The sequence below is a fragment of the Molossus molossus genome, unplaced genomic scaffold (genome assembly GCF_014108415.1).
Source record: "Molossus molossus isolate mMolMol1 unplaced genomic scaffold, mMolMol1.p scaffold_m16_p_19, whole genome shotgun sequence".
NCBI classification, from domain to species: Eukaryota; Metazoa; Chordata; class Mammalia; order Chiroptera; family Molossidae; genus Molossus; species Molossus molossus.
Genome location: NW_023425354.1, coordinates 14,718,830 through 14,735,894, shown reverse-complemented (window position 1 = coordinate 14,735,894; position 17,065 = coordinate 14,718,830). Strand labels below are relative to the sequence as shown.

Below are 17,065 nucleotides of genomic sequence, written 5' to 3'. Positions count from 1 at the left end.
TTTACATCCTTTTTAAAGTCACAGGCCCCTTTGAGAATCATGAAAGCCAAAGTCCCTCTTCTAAGTCCAAGGCACAGAGACCAAGGTTTTCATTTACCCTCAGAGTCTCTGTGACCCCTTAAAGCTTACATGAACTGAGGTTTAGAATTTCCCATCAGAGTCAACCACTTCATTTTATTATAAAGACTGTAACACCCAGCCCTGGCCGGTTTTGCTCAGCGGTTAGAGCATTGGCCTGCGGACCAGAGAGACGCAGGTTCGGTTTTCGCTAAGGGCAGGTACCTCGGTTGCAGTTTGTCCCCATTCCCAGTGGGGGTCGCATGGGTGGCAGCCAGTTGATGTGTCTCTCTCACATTGATGTTTCTCTCTCTCTCTCACCCTCCCTCCCTCTCTCCCTCCTGCTCTGTCTGAAGATAAATGCAAAAATGACCTCAGGTGAGGATTTAAAAAAAGACACTAAGGCCCAGAGAGGGCAAGTGACTTGCCTATGGTCACACAGCAAATTAATAACACAGCCCAGTCTGAAGCCAGGGTTCCAGATTCCTGGTTCAGTGCCCTTCTACTCCCCTGGATGGTGTCTCCCTCCCTTTTCCCCCTGGCCCCCTTCACAGTCAGTCCTCTCTCAGAGCACAGCGCAGACCAGAGCACAGACACTGTAGGTTCGGTAAACGTGGTCATCAGGCCGGCTGGAAGGTGGACCAACTCCGTTTAGCTGGTTCCTCCCTGCAGGGCTGGAGCAAATATGGTTTGGTTCCAAAGATGTGTGAGGGGGCCTGGGCCAGAGGTTGGCTGGGTCTTTCCCATGCCGTGGAGTCTGAGAGCTCTCCCTGGCTGCACCAAGTGATGTGCCGAGAGAAGTGTCCAGGGCTACAGAGCTGGGGACCTGAAGCATACCCAGCTTTCCTCTAAATGCCAGCCAGGACCTCAGCTTTTAATACCACCTTCTGCCATCTCTGTTCCTCTTTGCTCTGGAATCCACTCTGGCTCCCTAGTGCCATAGCATCAAATTCAGAACCCTTCGCCTGATGTCTTCCCCTGCATCGGATGAGCTCTCTCTGCACTAGGGTCATCGCTCCTGTCCTGTCCCCAGTGGGTGTGTGTGGGCCTTTGGGGAGGTGGGGAGGACACTGGAGTGGGGATCGTGCTCTGACTCACCAGCTGTCTCTGCCCCCAGGACTGCAGTGCAATGCATCCGTGGACCTCATTGGCACCTGCTGGCCCCAGAGCCCCGCAGGGCAGCTGGTGGTTCGACCCTGTCCCGCCTATTTCTACGGTGTCCGCTACAACACCACAAGTAAGGGAGCGAGTGGAGGGCGGACTTGTTGGAAGTGGGGAAATAGTCATGACAATAACAGTGATGACAAGACCTCCCGCGGATACGATTTACCAAAGGCCAGCTCTGTTCTCCTGGGCACTCTGCTCATGCTGCCGATCCTCACAGTACCCTGGAAGACACTGTATATAACTCTAGTGTTCACTGTGTAACTAAGGCCTCCAGGCCTCAGAGAGGTTAGGGAATTGGCCCAAGGTCACAGGCTGGTAAGTGGTGAAGCTGGACTTGTATGTGGTTCTGTCTGACACTTTCTTCCGCAGCTGGCAAAGTCGACCTGAGCCGGCAACAACCCCACTAGGTAGGGCAGGAACCATCAGAAAAGCCCCAACTTTGGGATGAGAATCCTGAGCTCAGAGATGTCTGAGGCCTCCAGCCAGGACTGGAGCCGGAGCCAGGGGGCTGGTAAGCGGCCTGGAAGCCAGGGGGCTTGGCCTTGTAAGCAGGCCCACAGGCAGGGCGGGGGTTGGGGAGGACCAACCCAGTGTTCAGATATTTGATCCCCGTGTAAACACCTCGCTCCCCTGAGGCCCTGAGCCTCCACCTGCAGGCTTTGCAGATCCTCGCTATGTCACCTGTCACCCTCAGAATTAATTTGCTCTCCCCTGTCAATGCTTCACAGCCCCTGCCTATCAAGACAGCAACAGCTGCAGGCCAGGGTCCCTGACCTGTCCAAGGGGAAGGTGGGGGTCCCGGTGGACCCTTGGGGGCCTGGTGGGCCTGAGCTCAGTGCCCCAAGAGGGTACCAAGGGTGACCACCACAGACACCAGGTGGTTTACTCCGAGACCTGCTGTTAGACCTTAAGCACATTTTCCCCGTCTGTGGCCCTCCGACCCTGTCTGAGGATGGAGGGGGCTGGATGACATGGCTTCTAAGACTACGTTCATTTAGCTCAAAGCTCCCAAGTTCCTTCTCTTACCCCTCCCTCCTTTACCAGCTGGACTTACGGGTTGGGGGCTGCAGCCAAGAAAGGGTCAGAGGGCCCTGGGGAGGCACTGGGCCTGGACAAGAGGCTGGAACAGCCAGACTAGCAGCTTCATGTGTCGGAAACCCACAGAAGAAGAAAGACTAGGAGGGATGTAGGAGGAAGGGCAGGAGGACCAAAGAGGAAAGCTTGGGGTGCACAGCCAGCCAGCCCCCCGGTTAGTAGGACTGTTTTACAGTTAGGAAATGGAGGCAGAGGCTGTTAAGGGCCCAGGGACACGAGCTTGGAAGCAGGGCCACTCTGGGGGTCAGAGCCCTCCCGCTCCTCCACTCCCAGTCCCTTGCCTGCAGGGAGGGGGCAGCCCCGGGCTGGCATGTGATGGGGGCTTGGAGGGAGGAGCCTCTCCCTCGCTGACACCAGGTCCTGCCCTTCACCTCCAAAGCGCTTCTCATGTCTAGCCCTACCTGCCCTCCATCCCAATGCCACTGTCCCTGTCCAAGGCACCAGATCTCTAACCCTTGTTTTGCATCTGACCCTGTCACACCCTTGCTTGGAATCGTCCCTTCTATGGCTCCCCATCGCGATGCCTCCGTGGTCAAGTCCACACTCCTGAGTGGGGCTGGCAAGTGGCTACAGCCCCACCTAATTCTAGCCAGCCCTGGCCACCCCCATGAGCTCCCTCCACCCTTGTCCAAAAGGGTGAACATTTCAGAACATAGTGCCCGGGCATGGCTACTTGATTTGCCAGCCCTGCCTGAAGTGGACGCCAGGAGTCCTGGGTTCCAGCCCAGCTCCATCTGCAACTGGTGCTCTTTGGCTTCTCTCTTCCCTCTGCAACCCCAGGAGAGGAGCTGGGGGTGATACCCCCTAGATGTGGGGGCAGGGCTGGCAGATCCCCTTTCCAGGTCCCCCAATGCTCGAACAATGAGGAACACGCCCGTGCAATCAGCAGTGAGTGAAAACGCAGAGTTGCACCTAATCATTAAGCACTAATTAATTCATTTACTGATGAGGAGCTGCTGGGACTTCCTGGCCTTCTCTGCAATGTCCTCCTTCCCGCTGTATCTGATCTTCAAAGGGATGGGAAGCATTTCCAAAAATATCTATTTTCCCATGATTCTCTGGGAGGACTGCTCAGCTCAGCAATCAAAGACAAGGAGGTCGCATCCTCCCTGGCAACGACTCCCTGCTCGTCGGGCCTGTTTCCTTGCAGGATCGCTTCCTGCCTCCCGACCATCCAGGGCCTCCTCCCTCTGGATGGCCCGGCCCCGGAGGGACTCCAGCTCCCAGCCCCACACTTGGAGTGTGAAAGGAGAGCTCGGGTCAAGGGGGTGGCTCTCGTCATCCCCACCAGTGCCCCCTTTGATAGGGACAAAGGATGTGTTCTGAATCTTATGTAAGGTTCTATAAATACAGCTCCAAGACAATAATAATAACTATAACAGCTCACACCACATGCCAGGTGGAGCTCCGAGCACTCTGCATATGTTAAGTAAAAACGCTCACTCAACCAGCAGGCAGGAGCCCTTGTGAGGATCATTCGCCTTCTTGCAGATACGGAAGCTGGGAGGTTTCGTGACTTGCCCAAGGTCACACGGCTGGTGAGGGGTGGTGCCAGCTTTTGAACCCAGGCTGTCTGGGTGGAGAGCCAGGCTCCACACGGCTTAGCTCCGCCTCTCGTGAGGCAAGAACTGGCCCGAGTGCCTTTCTCTGCAGACATTCTGGAGCAGCCGCTGGTCTCAGGCTCCTCCGGTCCACAGCTGAGACCCTGCACCCCCTGGTCCTTGCCTCCCCCCAGACCTCCCTGAAAACCTTGTCACTGAGCCCTCAGCCCCCTTATCTCTCATTTAGCAACTAGGAGAGCATCAGCAGCATCTTAGCCAACTCTGCCCAAGGGCTAGACTCTGCCGCCGGTCCACTAGGAGGAAGCTGAGAGGAGCTTTCAAGTCCAGTAGCTCCCTTTCCCCTCCGGCACCGGGAGCAGCCTCCAGCAGAGGGCTGGGAGCCCTGTCCCAGGGACGCAGCAGCGTCTCCCCACCGCCCACTCCACCATCTCCCTCGGATCCTCATGCTGCCATTGAGGAGACAGCTCCCAGGCTGGACGCCCCCCAGGGGCCCGGCTGGCCCAGCCGTCCCTGGCGCACAGGAGAGGGGCCCAGAAGCCTAGGCCCATCACTCACACAGCATAGCAGCACCGAGCTGGCCCTGGGCCCGCCTCTGTCTCCCACACTCTCTGCCCCTGTGCGCCCCGGGCTCAGGACTGGGCTCAGGCAGTGTTCCCAGCCCTCCTCCTGCCCCTGTGACAGGAGGGTCAGTGGGACCACGGGAAGCCTGCAGCAGGACAGAGGCCCCAGTGGACGTGGCCCAGGACTCAGTTCTCGGCCAGCCTGTTCTGCCTGCAGTCGGGGCCAGAACGAAGTCAAAGAACTCTAGAGCCGCCGCGCAGGGTACCGGCTGGGGCAGGACGACCTTCACCAGCCAAGGAGGAAAGACTCAAGGTTGGGCTCTCCCTTGTCCCTTCCCTGCTGGGTTTCAGAGCTTTGGTGACACACCCAGGGGGACCCTTTGTGCAGCTCCAGTCCTCCCAGAGCCTGAAGCCAGGCCACAGGGCTCCTGCCCCTCCCCAGAAGGTGAAGGTTCTGGGCTGCAGTCAAGCAGGGGCTGCACAGACCCCTCCTCGGGCCACTCTTCTGTCTTTATTTCCAGGTGCCAAGTGCCAGGCAGAGGTCCCAATAATGAGATATTGTTACGTGCGACCCCGCACCCCCAGTGTCCCCCAGCACACTCCTGCTACTTGTCATTTTGTGTCCCGAGAGACCTCCACCATGCATGTCCCCAACACAGGAGCCGCTGTGGGGAAATGCCGCCGTGAGCCCTCCCCCAGCGCTGGCACTGTGGGTCACGCCATGTGGAACACCGCCACATGCGACCCCCACGAGACCCTCGCCACAGAGCCACCACGTGAGACCCTGTCTTTTCACTGGGCCACGGGAGCTGTCCCCACAGGCCCTTCCACCGCCTCACGCCCAGACTCGGAGTGAGAACTGACTCATCAGACCTCGCCATCCTTTCCTATCACATGAGACCCCCAAACGGGAGAGTCCTCGGAAGGGCACCCACCACTCAACCTGCCTCCAATAAGGGCGTGCAAGGAAACAGCCAGTGAGCTGGTCGAGACCGCCCAAGGGCCAGTCTCGTGGGCACAGCTGTGCCAGCACAAGTGGGCAGAGCCGTGGCCCCCCGGTCAAGCATCGGCATGGACACTGAAGCCCTGTTGGAACCAGTGGGCAGAAAGAGGCAGGAAATGGGACAGTAGGGCAGCCCCATCCCCAGCTTCACCCCGCACTCAGGCCCCTGCGCTGGCCCAGGTGGAGGGATAGATGGACAGACAAGTGGACAGACGTGCCGAGGTTGCTATTTGGGAGAGGAACGAGGGTCACTCAGCCTCTCCCTTCTTCCAGACAACGGCTACCGGCAGTGCCTGGCCAACGGCAGCTGGGCCGCCCGCGTGAACTACTCGGAGTGCCAGGAAATCCTCAGCGAGGAGGTGAGGCTGCCACGCTGCCGGGGGGGTGGGCCCGAGGTCAGCCTGCTGCAGGGCCGGTGGCCGACGGGTCGGAGCCACGGGCTCGCGTACGCACAGGGAAGGTGCGCCACGTGGGTGACGGGCAGGCTGGCAGCGATGAGCTGGGCCGCGTTCCTTCCTTCCTCCCCCTCCCCCCTCGCGCTCACCGGGACAGGTGCTCATCCATGTTCTGGGTCACCCACCTGAGCAACATACCCAGGTCCAGCCAGGGGGCTATATCAGAATTGGGGGTGGGGTGGGGGCAGTGCAATTCAAAAAACCCCTCTTAGAGAGCCTTCTAAATAGACAAATGTTTTTGAGAAGATATTGCTTACACATAGTACAGAATTTAAAGGTACAGACGGGCATATGCAGAATGTCTCCCTCTCAACCCAGCCGCCGGGCTCCCTCCCCACAGTCAACCATTTTGACAGTTTCTTACATTCTCTGCATATTCAGTAATTAGGTGCATATATTCTTTTCTCTCTTTACCCAAATGCTGCACACTACACACCCTGTTCGACACCTTGCTTTTTCCACATAATTACCCATCTTGGCGATGGTTTCGTATTAGTACATAAAGAGCAGCTTCATTCTTTTTTACATTTGCATAAAATCACATTGTGCAGATGGACCCTCATTTATTTACCCAATTTTTATTCTCAGTCTTTGGTTGTTACCAACAGTGCTGCAATGAATAGTCTTTCAAGGTTGACATTTGGCAGGTGCGCGGGTATATCTATCTTCCTGGTGTTACTGCCCTGCACCCCCTTGCCCCCTACATTTCCATCCACCCCTTCAGTGGGCGCCGAGGAAGGTGGGGGTCATGGAGCTGGAAGCCTAGGGCGGACGGGAGGATGCCCCGAACTGTCTGAGGAGTGTCAGTCTCCCGGTGTGCAGAAGAGAGAGGGGCTGGTCCAGGCGGTCCTGGAAATTCTTGCACCTAAAGGATCTGAGTTGGGTGGGACCTCAGAGACCCTCCATCCTATCTTGATCTGCCTGGGAATAAGAATCTTCTTCAAATACGGGTCCCAGAGCACTTCTTCAAATACAGGTCCTAGGGCTATACCCACACCCAGTAGATGAAATTCTCCAAGGAGGACCTGAGACTCTGCCCCGGGGGAGGGGGGCTTCTGATGGGGAGAGAATGAGAAACTCTGACCCAATGCAACACATTCAGCTTGCAGATGGAGACACTGAAGCCCAGCAAGGGGGAGGGACTCACACAAGGTTACATGCGTGACCAGAGTGAGTCAGAGCTTGGAACCCGGGCTTTGCAATCCCGGCTCCTTTACACACCCCAAGGACTCTGTGAGGCAATATCCATGGGGAAGAACAGCTCTCCCCACCTAGCACCTCACCGGCCCTGAGTGCTTGGTTAGCCCCTCCCCCAGGCTGCCTGGCCTCACATCACTGGGATAGTGGGTTCTGTTGTTCCTTTTCAGAACCTACAGAGATGGGCTTGGGTGGGGGTGGGGCGGGCAAGTAGTCCAATCACTGGGGTGGGAGGGCTGGGAACCGGGCTCATACTCAGGGAGGCAGGTGGGCAACTCTTAGGACCACAGGGGATGCCCAGAGAGGGGTGGTATAGGGGTGGCATGGGGGCTGCATGGCTAAGGCAAGAAGTCTCCAGCCCCTGCCCCATCACACCCACCTGTGCTCTGACCATCCTGCTGGGTGTGCCGAGCCTGAGGCAAACGATGTATCAATGTACCTCCAACTGGAGGTCAGGTGCCGGCCTCCCGCCCTAGGACAGACAGCCCTCCCCCGCCCCAGAGGAGCAGGTGTCCGTCCCCTTCGTGGACACCAGCAAAGCTGGACACAGCGGCTCCCCGCCTCCCTGCCTGCACTGGAGCCTCCTGAATGTCACTGGAAGTTCATGGTTCACCCAGATCTCTCCTGCTTTAATAAGCCCCTTCCTTCTAGTTGGCTGATGGGGGACACTCAGCAGCCCCCCCCCAATGACCTTCAAACCTCAAGTCTTCTCTTCTCCCCACCCTGTCTCTCCTCCTCCTTTTGGGACAGGGTCTCTCCCTTTGGGGCAGGGTCTCTCCCTTTGGGGCAGGGTCTCTCCCTTTGGGACAGGGTCTCTCCCTTTGGGACAGGAGTCTCTCCTTTTGGGACAGGGTCTCTCCCTTTGGGACAGGAGTCTCTCCTTTTGGGGCAGGGTCTCTCCCTTTGGGGCAGGGTCTCTCCCTTTGGGACAGGGTCTCTCCCTTTGGGACAGGAGTCTCTCCTTTTGGGACAGGGTCTCTCCCTTTGGGACAGGAGTCTCTCTCTTTGGGACAGGGTCTCTCCCTTTGGGGCAGGGTCTCTCCCCTTTGGGACAGGGTCTCTCCCTTTGGGACAGGAGTCTCTCTCTTTGGGACAGGGTCTCTCCCTTTGGGACAGGAGTCTCTCTCTTTGGGACAGGGTCTCTCCCTTTGGGACAGGAGTCTCTCTCTTTGGGACAGGGTCTCTCCCTTTGGGACAGGGTCTCTCCCTTTGGGACAGGAGTCTCTCTCTGGGACAGGGTCTCTCCCTTTGGGGCAGGGTCTCTCCCTCTCTGCCAGGGGCTTTGGGTGAGGAGGGTTAGGGAGTGCTGGCTTCTCATCAGTCCCCTCTTTGGCTTGACAATGGGAACCACACGGGCTTTGGGGTTTGAATTCTGTTCCGACACGTGCTGTGTGACCCTGACCCTGGGCAGGTCCCAGCTTCCTGGTCTGTCTGTAAAGGGGCTGAAAGTTACAGTCCCCTGGTTGAGGGTGTGCCCTGGCCTGGGGAGGTGCCACCCCTGTCTGTCATTCACTCGAAGTCATGGGAGGTTGCAGCACACACCTGGGGAGGGGCCGTTGATGAGGAGACCACAGGCACCATGGGCACCGATGCATTGGGGGCTGCCACCCACACCTCCCGCACCCCGGCCTGCCCTGCCTGGCTCTGTCACCCACCCCTTTCCCCAGCTGCCTAGCACTCTGCGTAATCCATTGATTTAACTAATGAACACGGCATGCCCTTTGCCAGCCCAGCCTTGCCAGGCCCGCCCCACTCCCAGGACCCCGTTTCCTCTCAGAGCGTCTGCGTCTGCGGAGGAGTCTCCTGATAGCCAAGCGCCCAGTGTGGTTTCTCAGCCCTGGCTGAGCCCTAATTAAGCACTAGCGCCCAGGGGGATGGCAGATAACGGGCTGGTGCCAGCCGCCTGTCAAATGGGACGTGTGAGGACGCCCAGAGGCCAGCTGAGGAGGAGCCCTGCCCACAGCCATGGCCACCAGGAAGCAAGCCCCCCACCGAGGAGCCTGGCTCACGCATGGCCCCGCCGTCCAGGAGGGCACTGACCCCCAGCGCCACCCCCACTGGCCCAGTCCCCATATCAGCACCCCCACACACACTGTCTCCTTCCACTGTAGTGACACCCCCACTGCCCAGACTGTCCCCCACCTCGCATGACACTCGCACACACCCTGCTCCCCTCCCCACGCTGCTGGGCACAGGGAGGCTGGGCCTCTGCACATCCCCGAGGGCACGCCTTGGTGACACAGGAATGGGGACAGGGAGGGAGGGACTTTAAGACCAAGCAGTCCCGGCTGGGTGGCTTGGGACGATTATGCAGCCTCTTCAACCGGAGAAACAGGGACAGAAGGACAGTCGCGGAGGGCAGTTGTGAGAAGGAAAAGCAGTGGCATTTTTAAAGCTCCTGGCGCCGTGCCCAGCATACAGTAGGTGCTCAATAAACGACTCGTCTCACCCCAAACCAAACCTCTCTGGCATGGCCTGCGTGGGGTCGGGGCTCCCTGCGCACTGCGCTCACCTGGGCCTGTGATCGGAGCTCCCACACGTCGTTAGCACCCAGGGGCTTCACAGGGTGGGCCTGTGGACACTTAATGAAGGGTGATACGGGCCAGCTCTAGCCAGGCTGGATGTGCGCCTGGAGTCTCCAGATTTGGGATCTGCGCCAGGTGCTCAGAGACCCACCCCTTTTGCAGGCCCCTCCCTCTCTGTCTCTCCCTGGGTCTCAGCTCCTCCAGGCCGAGTTGCTAATGTGATTTCCTGCCGAGTTCCTGAAAGGAAGCCTCTGCCAGGAAAATCAGCCCCCAGAGCAGAGCCTCTGAGGTCCTGGGCCTCGGACCGCAGGGGTCCTGCAGTGAGGACGCCCCTTCAGGAGGGGGGCGGGCAGCGACAGCAGGGGACGGAGGGCCTGGCTCGGATGCCTGCTCCATGTCCTACTGCAGGGGCACTTCCCGTGGGTGAGTGAGTTTGGGTCTCAGTTTTCTCATCTAGAAGATGGATAGGGCTGGACTGATCCCTTACCATTGATACACGAAATGAATTCAGTGATAGCGCTGGGGACTTTGTTGTAGTCCCAGGACAGGGTCCCCTTCACTTCCGGCAGGGGGAGGGCCTAGAAAGGGAATTATAGAACCTGAGAGGTGTTCTGCGGTTTCGGAGGAGTCTGCGGATGCTAAGCCATAGCAGCTCTTCCCTGAGGACGACCGCAGGCCTAAGCTACAGCAGGAGGGATTTAGGGGTGGTCGAGAAGTTGGTGGCTTCACCCAGAAATGGGGGGAGGAAGGAAAGAAGGTTGGTGTCTGCACCCCCAGGGCTACTGTTTGAGCTGAATGGAAATGTGAGTGTGAGGGCACACCTGTGCGCCATGCGCGCGTTTGTGCACACGTTTGTGCACGCGTTTGTGCACGCGTTTGTGCACGCGTTTGTGCACGCGTTTGTGCTCGCAGAAAGCAGCTCTGAGTGCTGTGCAGAGTCAAGTTAACTGACATTTGTCCGGCAGCACAGGACAGTGGACAACAAGTGGGAGTCAGGGACCCACAGACAGTGTGTGACACTGGGGGCTGACAGGGGTAACTCTTGGTGGTAGTGCCACTCTGTCCGGCTACCCACGGGGCTGTCCTCCTCTGGCCAGTGGGCGTGGGCTGGAGCTGTGCGGGAGCCTCACCTCCGCCTCTCTCTCTGACCTCAGAAGAAGAACAAGGTGCACTACCATGTTGCTGTCATCATCAACTACCTGGGCCACTGTGTCTCCCTGGTGGCCCTCCTGGTGGCCTTTGTCCTTTTTTTGCGGCTCAGGTGAGATGTCCCCTGCACTGTCCCTGGGCCTTGAACAGGGTGGGGAAGTCCGAGGCAGGGGGCTGCTGGGAAGGGGGTGGGAGGGGTGACAGCTGTAGAGTCCCAGGCCTCTTGATACCTCTGGCAGGGTCCCTTCTGTCCCTCTGTCTAGGACCTGCTGGGGATGGGGCGGGAGGGGGATGGGAGGTGACCAAAGTATCAGGACTGAAAGCTGGAGGGAGCTGTCCCCCTGGAGGCCTTGTGTGTTTTCCGGCCCTCAACCTGGAACCGCAGGGAGGGGAGGGGGCAGCCCCCGGTCCTGGAGCATTGGCCGCGGCAGGTTCTGCCCCAGAGCTCAGGCCTGGCGGTCATGGTCAGCCAGCCCCACCAGGCTGTCTCCCCAGCCACACATCTGGGCTGGAGTGGTGCTGGAAGCCTACCGCCCCCCTCTCCTCCCTCTGCTCCCGACTCCACCTGCCCTGCCGCCCCCAGGAGCATCCGGTGCCTCAGAAACATCATCCACTGGAACCTCATCTCGGCCTTCATCCTGCGCAATGCCACGTGGTTCGTGGTCCAGCTCACCATGAGCCCCGAAGTCCACCAGAGCAACGTGGTGTGTCCTGCGGGGCAGGCCCAGGCTCAGAGGGTCTGGTGGTGCTACCCTGGAGGGGCTGGGTCCAGGGCCAGGCCTTGGGGCCCACAGAACAAGAATGGATCCTGGGGAGTGCCCCATCCTGCGGAGGGGAGGCCCCAGGCCCGGGGTGGGGTGCTGCGGCCCCCCACCCCCACCCTGCTCATTGTCATCTCTGGTGGGGGTGGGGCGGCAGGGCTGGTGCAGGTTGGTGACAGCCGCCTACAACTACTTCCATGTGACCAACTTCTTCTGGATGTTTGGGGAGGGCTGCTACCTGCACACGGCCATCGTGCTCACGTACTCCACTGACCGGCTGCGCAAGTGGATGTTCATCTGCATTGGCTGGGGTGAGCCGGCCCCGCCCCCCGGCCCCCACCCACCGGCTGCTCTCTCACCAGACACAGCCACAGGCTGCTGGCTGCAGGGCCAGGGCAGGGCGGCCGAGTGCGTCACAGCTCCCTCTGCCCCTCCTTGGGGGTGGGGGCGGTGGGAGCCTCTTGAAGGAGGCATGTTGGGTGAGTGGGTCCCAGCTCTACCCTGAGGACCTCCTAGCCCCCTCTGGGCCTTGGGCTGCACTGGAGTCCTCCAGGCCCTGTCCCCAGGCCCCACTGCCTGGCTCTATGACAGCTGGTCTCTTCCCCAGGTGTGCCTTTCCCCATCATCGTGGCCTGGGCCATTGGCAAGCTGTACTACGACAATGAGAAGTAAGTCACCCCTGCCTTTCATCGCCCCCAGGGCCTTCAGCCATGTCACCTTCCTTGTCAGGGCCGCAGTTTCTTCATCTGTAAAGAGGGGGTGCTTGGGGCTGGGCCCAGCCCGAGGCTCCCTGGCAGCGCTCTGCCTGAGCCGGGGCTGGAGAGGTGACCCAGGCAATTTTCTGTGTCTTGGGCTCTCACAGGCAGAACCACACAAGGGTTACCAGCTGTCTGCAGCGCCACACTGTCCGGGGTCTGAGTCGTGGCTCCGTCACTAAGTAACTGTATGACCTTGGGCTGCTTACTACAGCGTGCCTCTGTTTCCTCGTTTGTAAAATGGGCGTCCTAATAATGGTGCCTCCCTCCCAGGGTTGTGGTGAGGATGACATGAGTCAATATATATTAAGCATTTAGAATAGTGCCTGGCACATAGTATATGCTGTACACATGTTTTCTATTGATTTCAAGACGTGCTTTAGGGTCCATGGACTTAAGAGAAACTGATCCAGACAATCTCAGAGACTCCTTTCGGCTCTGAAGGCCTGAGATGCCGTATTAAATGGATACAGGTGTTCCCAGCTGCCCCTGCAGCGAGACTCCGCTGCAGCGCTTCTCAGCCTTGGCTCACGTGAGAATCACCCAGGAAGCTTTATTTTTTATTTATTTATTTTTTTTTGGTATGTGCCCCTAGTAGGAACCCAACCCGGGACTCTCTGGTCCGCAGGCCGACGCTCCAACCGCTGAGCCAAACTGACCAGGACTCAGGAAGCTTTAAAAAGTACCAGTGCCGCCCTGGCCAGTTTGGCTCAGCGGTTGGAGCGTCGGCCTGCGGACTAGAGAGTCCCGGGTTTGGTTCCCGCTAGGGGCACGTACCAAAAAAAAAAAAAAAAAAAGTACCAGTGCCTTGGCTTGACCTCCAGGCTTGGATGTAATTGACCCAGAGTGCGGCCTGGGCACCGGCATGTTTTGGAACTGCCCAGGTGATCCTACTGTGCAACTGAGATGGAGAACCCCTGAGACAGAGGCAGAAAAGGAGACAAAGCCAAGGGATATGCCAGGATCTTCTCCACCAACGTGGTTGCGGAAACCCCCGTCTGGGGTTCCAGGCAGCCTCCATCAGTGACACTTCCTCCCTTTCCATCACCATAACCTCACTGGGATGGACAAGGAGCCTAGAAAATTATTTTCATATTTCTCAGGGCGATCCTGACTCAGGGTGATCCTTCCTGACTGTGTTTGCACAGCCAGTGGGGTAGAGGCCCCATCGGGGGCAATTGACAGACACCACTGTGGGTCTGAGTCCCTAAGCAGGAGCACTGTAAACCTGGGTGGGTGTGCAGGTGTAGGGGTGAGTACAGGGAAGAAGAGAAAGGACAGGTTTTCCAAAGCTGCCCTGTGTGCATCTTGGAGGAAAAGGATGCCTGAACAGAAGTTGGTCTGAGAGGCTCTGCAGCCCCACCTTGTGGTGAGATGCTGACACTGCAGCAGAAGGGATTCAGACTCAAGGCCACCGACTGGAGATGACCCCAGAGAGCTCACGTTTGGTCTGCACAGTGTTTTTTGAAAACTTGACTTTGTTGTCAGTCTTTAAAAAGTCAAAGTTTTCCACCTAAAAATCTCAGTTCTGGTTTGTGGGAGCATCATGAGATCTAGGCACTTCGGGTCTGCATGCAAACAGGCGGGACTTCCTTGTGCCCAGTCCCTGGCCACTCCCCAGACCTTCCTACAGCTTGCTGGAGGGAGCCCAGGAAAAGGCAAAGCAGGTCTGTCTCCTGTGACAGGTGGAACCTCTGGAATCTCTGCCTCAAGGCTGTTCACTTCACGCTGCAATTGAACAGATTCAGGTGGTGCTGGGCAGGGCGAGGCACCACCAGTGGGCATGGGCTAGAGCCGCCGTGGGGACGAGGGAGCAGTGGTGTGCTGGGCCCGTGCCTGTTCCACTCAGTGGTCTTTTCCATGACCTCCCGCCATACTGCCTGCTTCCAGCTAGTAGAGGACGCTGTCCGTTCTGCAGATGGGATAACTGAGGCACTGTGGTGGGGTCGAGTGGCTTGACCTTTTGCCAGGTTGGAATTGGGGCACCCAGAGCGTGTTTTCTGGCCCCAGTCCTGCCCTGGCTAAGCACCACCCCTCCCCCTGCTCTCCCCTCCTGTCTGTGGCCTTCTAGGTGCTGGTTTGGCAAAAGGCCTGGGGTTTACACCGACTACATCTACCAGGGCCCCATGATCCTGGTCCTGCTGGTAAGAACCAGGGTGCGGGGCAGGAGAGAGGGGCACCATCAGTGCCTACCATGGACCCAAAGGACCCCCTGCCTAGAGTATTCGAGGGCTAATGAAGGCGGGGGGAGCAGCGGGGGCCAAGATCAGCCCTGGATGGCTAAGTCCCTGACCTGCCCACTCACCCCCCACATCTTGCGCACACACGTGCCCACACCACCCTACTGTGTGCTCGATTGCAGATCAACTTTATCTTCCTTTTCAACATCGTCCGCATCCTCATGACCAAACTTCGAGCATCCACCACATCTGAGACCATTCAGTACAGGTAGCTGGTTCCGCCCCTCCACCCCCGGGGGCTCCGAGATCCCAGTCTCTGACCTAGAGTCTTCCCCCAGGCCTGGCAGTCCCTCCTGAAACCCCAGCTCCCCCTTCTCAGGCATTCAGGACCTGCCACCCCCTCTCCCAGCCCCTGCTGGGGTGGGCTGTGACTCTGGGCACCCCCCACCCCAGGAAAGCTGTGAAGGCCACTCTGGTGCTGCTGCCCCTCCTGGGCATCACGTACATGCTGTTCTTCGTGAACCCTGGAGAGGATGAGGTCTCCCGGGTCGTCTTCATCTACTTCAACTCCTTCCTCGAGTCCTTCCAGGTACCGAAGCCCCCCCCTCACTCAGCCTTGGCTGCCCGCGGCACCTCCAGGGGTGGGCATTCTCCCAGGCAGGGCCTGGAGGGGCAGGAGACTGGGGAGGCAAGGGGGCTGCCCAGAAACTGGGTGGGGCCACGTGGCCCGGTCCCTTGACAGCCTTCTCCCTCCACACTAGGGTTTCTTCGTGTCTGTGTTCTACTGTTTCCTCAACAGCGAGGTAAGGACCCGGGCTGGGACTCAGGGGGGCAGGAGGCCTGTTGGGACCAGAGATGGTCTGCAGCCTCCCTCTGCCCTCCACACGCTGGCCCTCCCCTGCCCCCAGGTTCCTCTAGGGGTTCGCTGGGAGCCTCCAGAGGTTTCGTGCCACCTGCCCACACTGCTCCTGCGGTGGCGAGCCTGCTCCTGTGCTCTCTCGGGCAGTTGACACCAGGAGGGGGAAGAGCTGGGGCTTCAGTCTCATCAATGAGTCTGTGAAATGGGTTGTTGAAAACCAGGAAGCTGAGCCCTGGGGCAGGGGATGTGTGTGGGTTGAGAATAGGGGTTCTTCGTGGCAAAGACACTGTTGGAGTACATTTTGAAAAGGCACCCCTGCCTCCGGACACTTGAGAAAACTGTCCCAACAAATATGCAAATAAACAATGTAACAACAGTGTTCCTATGTGGCCCCCTGTACACCTCACACCTGTGTACTACACACCTGTTACTACTTCCCTGTGCACCTCACCTGTGCACCATACACCTGTGCACCACTCACCTGTGTACCACACACCTGTGCACCGCTCACCTGTGCACCGCTCACCTGTGCACTTCACCTGTGCACCACATACCTGTGCACCGCTCACCTGTGTACCGCACACCTGTGCACTGCTCACCTGTGTACCGCACACCTGTACACTGCTCACCTGTGCACCGCACACCTGTGCACTGCTCACCTGTGCACCGTACACCTGTGCACTGCTCACCTGTGCACCACACACCTGTGCACCGCTCACCTGTGCACTTCACCTGTGCACCACATACCTGTGCACCGTTCACCTGTGCACCACACCTGTGCACTGCTCACCTGTGTACCGCACACCTGTACACTGCTCACCTGTCCACCACACACCTGTGCACTGCTCACCTGTGCACCGCACACCTGTATAGCTGCTTGCTGGTACAACTGCTTGCGGCAGCCCTCAGGGAGGGAGGGCCATCCTGTGACTGGGCTCAAACGTTATGGTCTGCTGTCTGCCCACAGGTCCGCTCTGCCATCCGCAAGAGGTGGCACCGATGGCAGGACAAGCACTCGATCCGTGCCCGGGTGGCCCGCGCCATGTCCATCCCCACCTCCCCAACCCGTGTCAGCTTTCACAGCATCAAGCAGTCCACAGGGGTCTGAGCTGGAAGGCCGTGGAGCAGCCCCTGCATCTGTGGAGGGAGAGGTGGCTGCCAGGCTCAGCCGGTTGCCGTGCCTGTGGAGGGGACCAGCCCCTTCCCACACCCTGCACCTCCGGAAGCGCTGGCACTGAGACCTGGGAGGCCCCTTCCTGACCCCAGCTGAGCAGGAGTTCTGGCCAGTGACAGCAGCCACACTCTGGGCCATGGGGCGATTGGAAAATAACCTATAGGACTGGGCTGGGCCCAGGGCCTCAGCCCCCCCTTACCCCAGTCCTCCCTGGCGAATGGAGTGGGAATGGGGAGCTGGGAAGCCCACAGCAGTCCATGGGTCCCTCCAGGAGGTGTCCTCCCAGAGCACAAGGTGGCCAGCACACTGGAGACCTGGGGCTTCCTCTGCAACTGTGGGGGCCGTTCGCTGCCCCAGGGGCATCATGGGAAACTCGTGCGACAGCATCCCAGCCACTGTGATCATGGCTCCGGGCCTTAGCTATACTTTCCAACAAGTGGGAACCAAGGCCACACTGCCAGAGCCCTGGAGACATTAGAAATCAGTGGCATCGTCAGACATCAGGCTGTTACCCGGAATCCTCCCAAGCCACCAGAGCTTCACCTGGCCCTGTGGCACTGCCACCA

The 17,065-nt window shown here is 58.9% G+C and overlaps 1 protein-coding gene across 3 annotated transcripts in view; it reads left to right on the top strand.

The window, feature by feature from the left end:
- CRHR1 (corticotropin releasing hormone receptor 1) overlaps positions 1 to 16,466 on the top strand; it is a 40,360-nt gene extending 23,894 nt beyond the window's left edge. The window contains exons 3-13 of one of the 3 annotated variants that reach the window (XM_036268365.1): positions 1,175 to 1,294; positions 5,718 to 5,803; positions 10,776 to 10,882; positions 11,354 to 11,474; positions 11,689 to 11,842; positions 12,139 to 12,199; positions 14,358 to 14,430; positions 14,649 to 14,734; positions 14,920 to 15,055; positions 15,228 to 15,269; positions 16,293 to 16,466. In XM_036268365.1, coding sequence (XP_036124258.1) covers positions 1,175 to 1,294; positions 5,718 to 5,803; positions 10,776 to 10,882; positions 11,354 to 11,474; positions 11,689 to 11,842; positions 12,139 to 12,199; positions 14,358 to 14,430; positions 14,649 to 14,734; positions 14,920 to 15,055; positions 15,228 to 15,269; positions 16,293 to 16,433 — 1,127 coding nt within the window. In that variant the 3' untranslated portion in view covers positions 16,434 to 16,466. The remainder of the gene's footprint in view (positions 1 to 1,174; positions 1,295 to 5,717; positions 5,804 to 10,775; positions 10,883 to 11,353; positions 11,475 to 11,688; positions 11,843 to 12,138; positions 12,200 to 14,357; positions 14,431 to 14,648; positions 14,735 to 14,919; positions 15,056 to 15,227; positions 15,270 to 16,292) is intronic. The other 2 variants (XM_036268367.1, XM_036268366.1) reach the window with 2 other exon arrangements.
- The last annotated feature ends 599 nt before the right edge of the window (positions 16,467 to 17,065 follow it).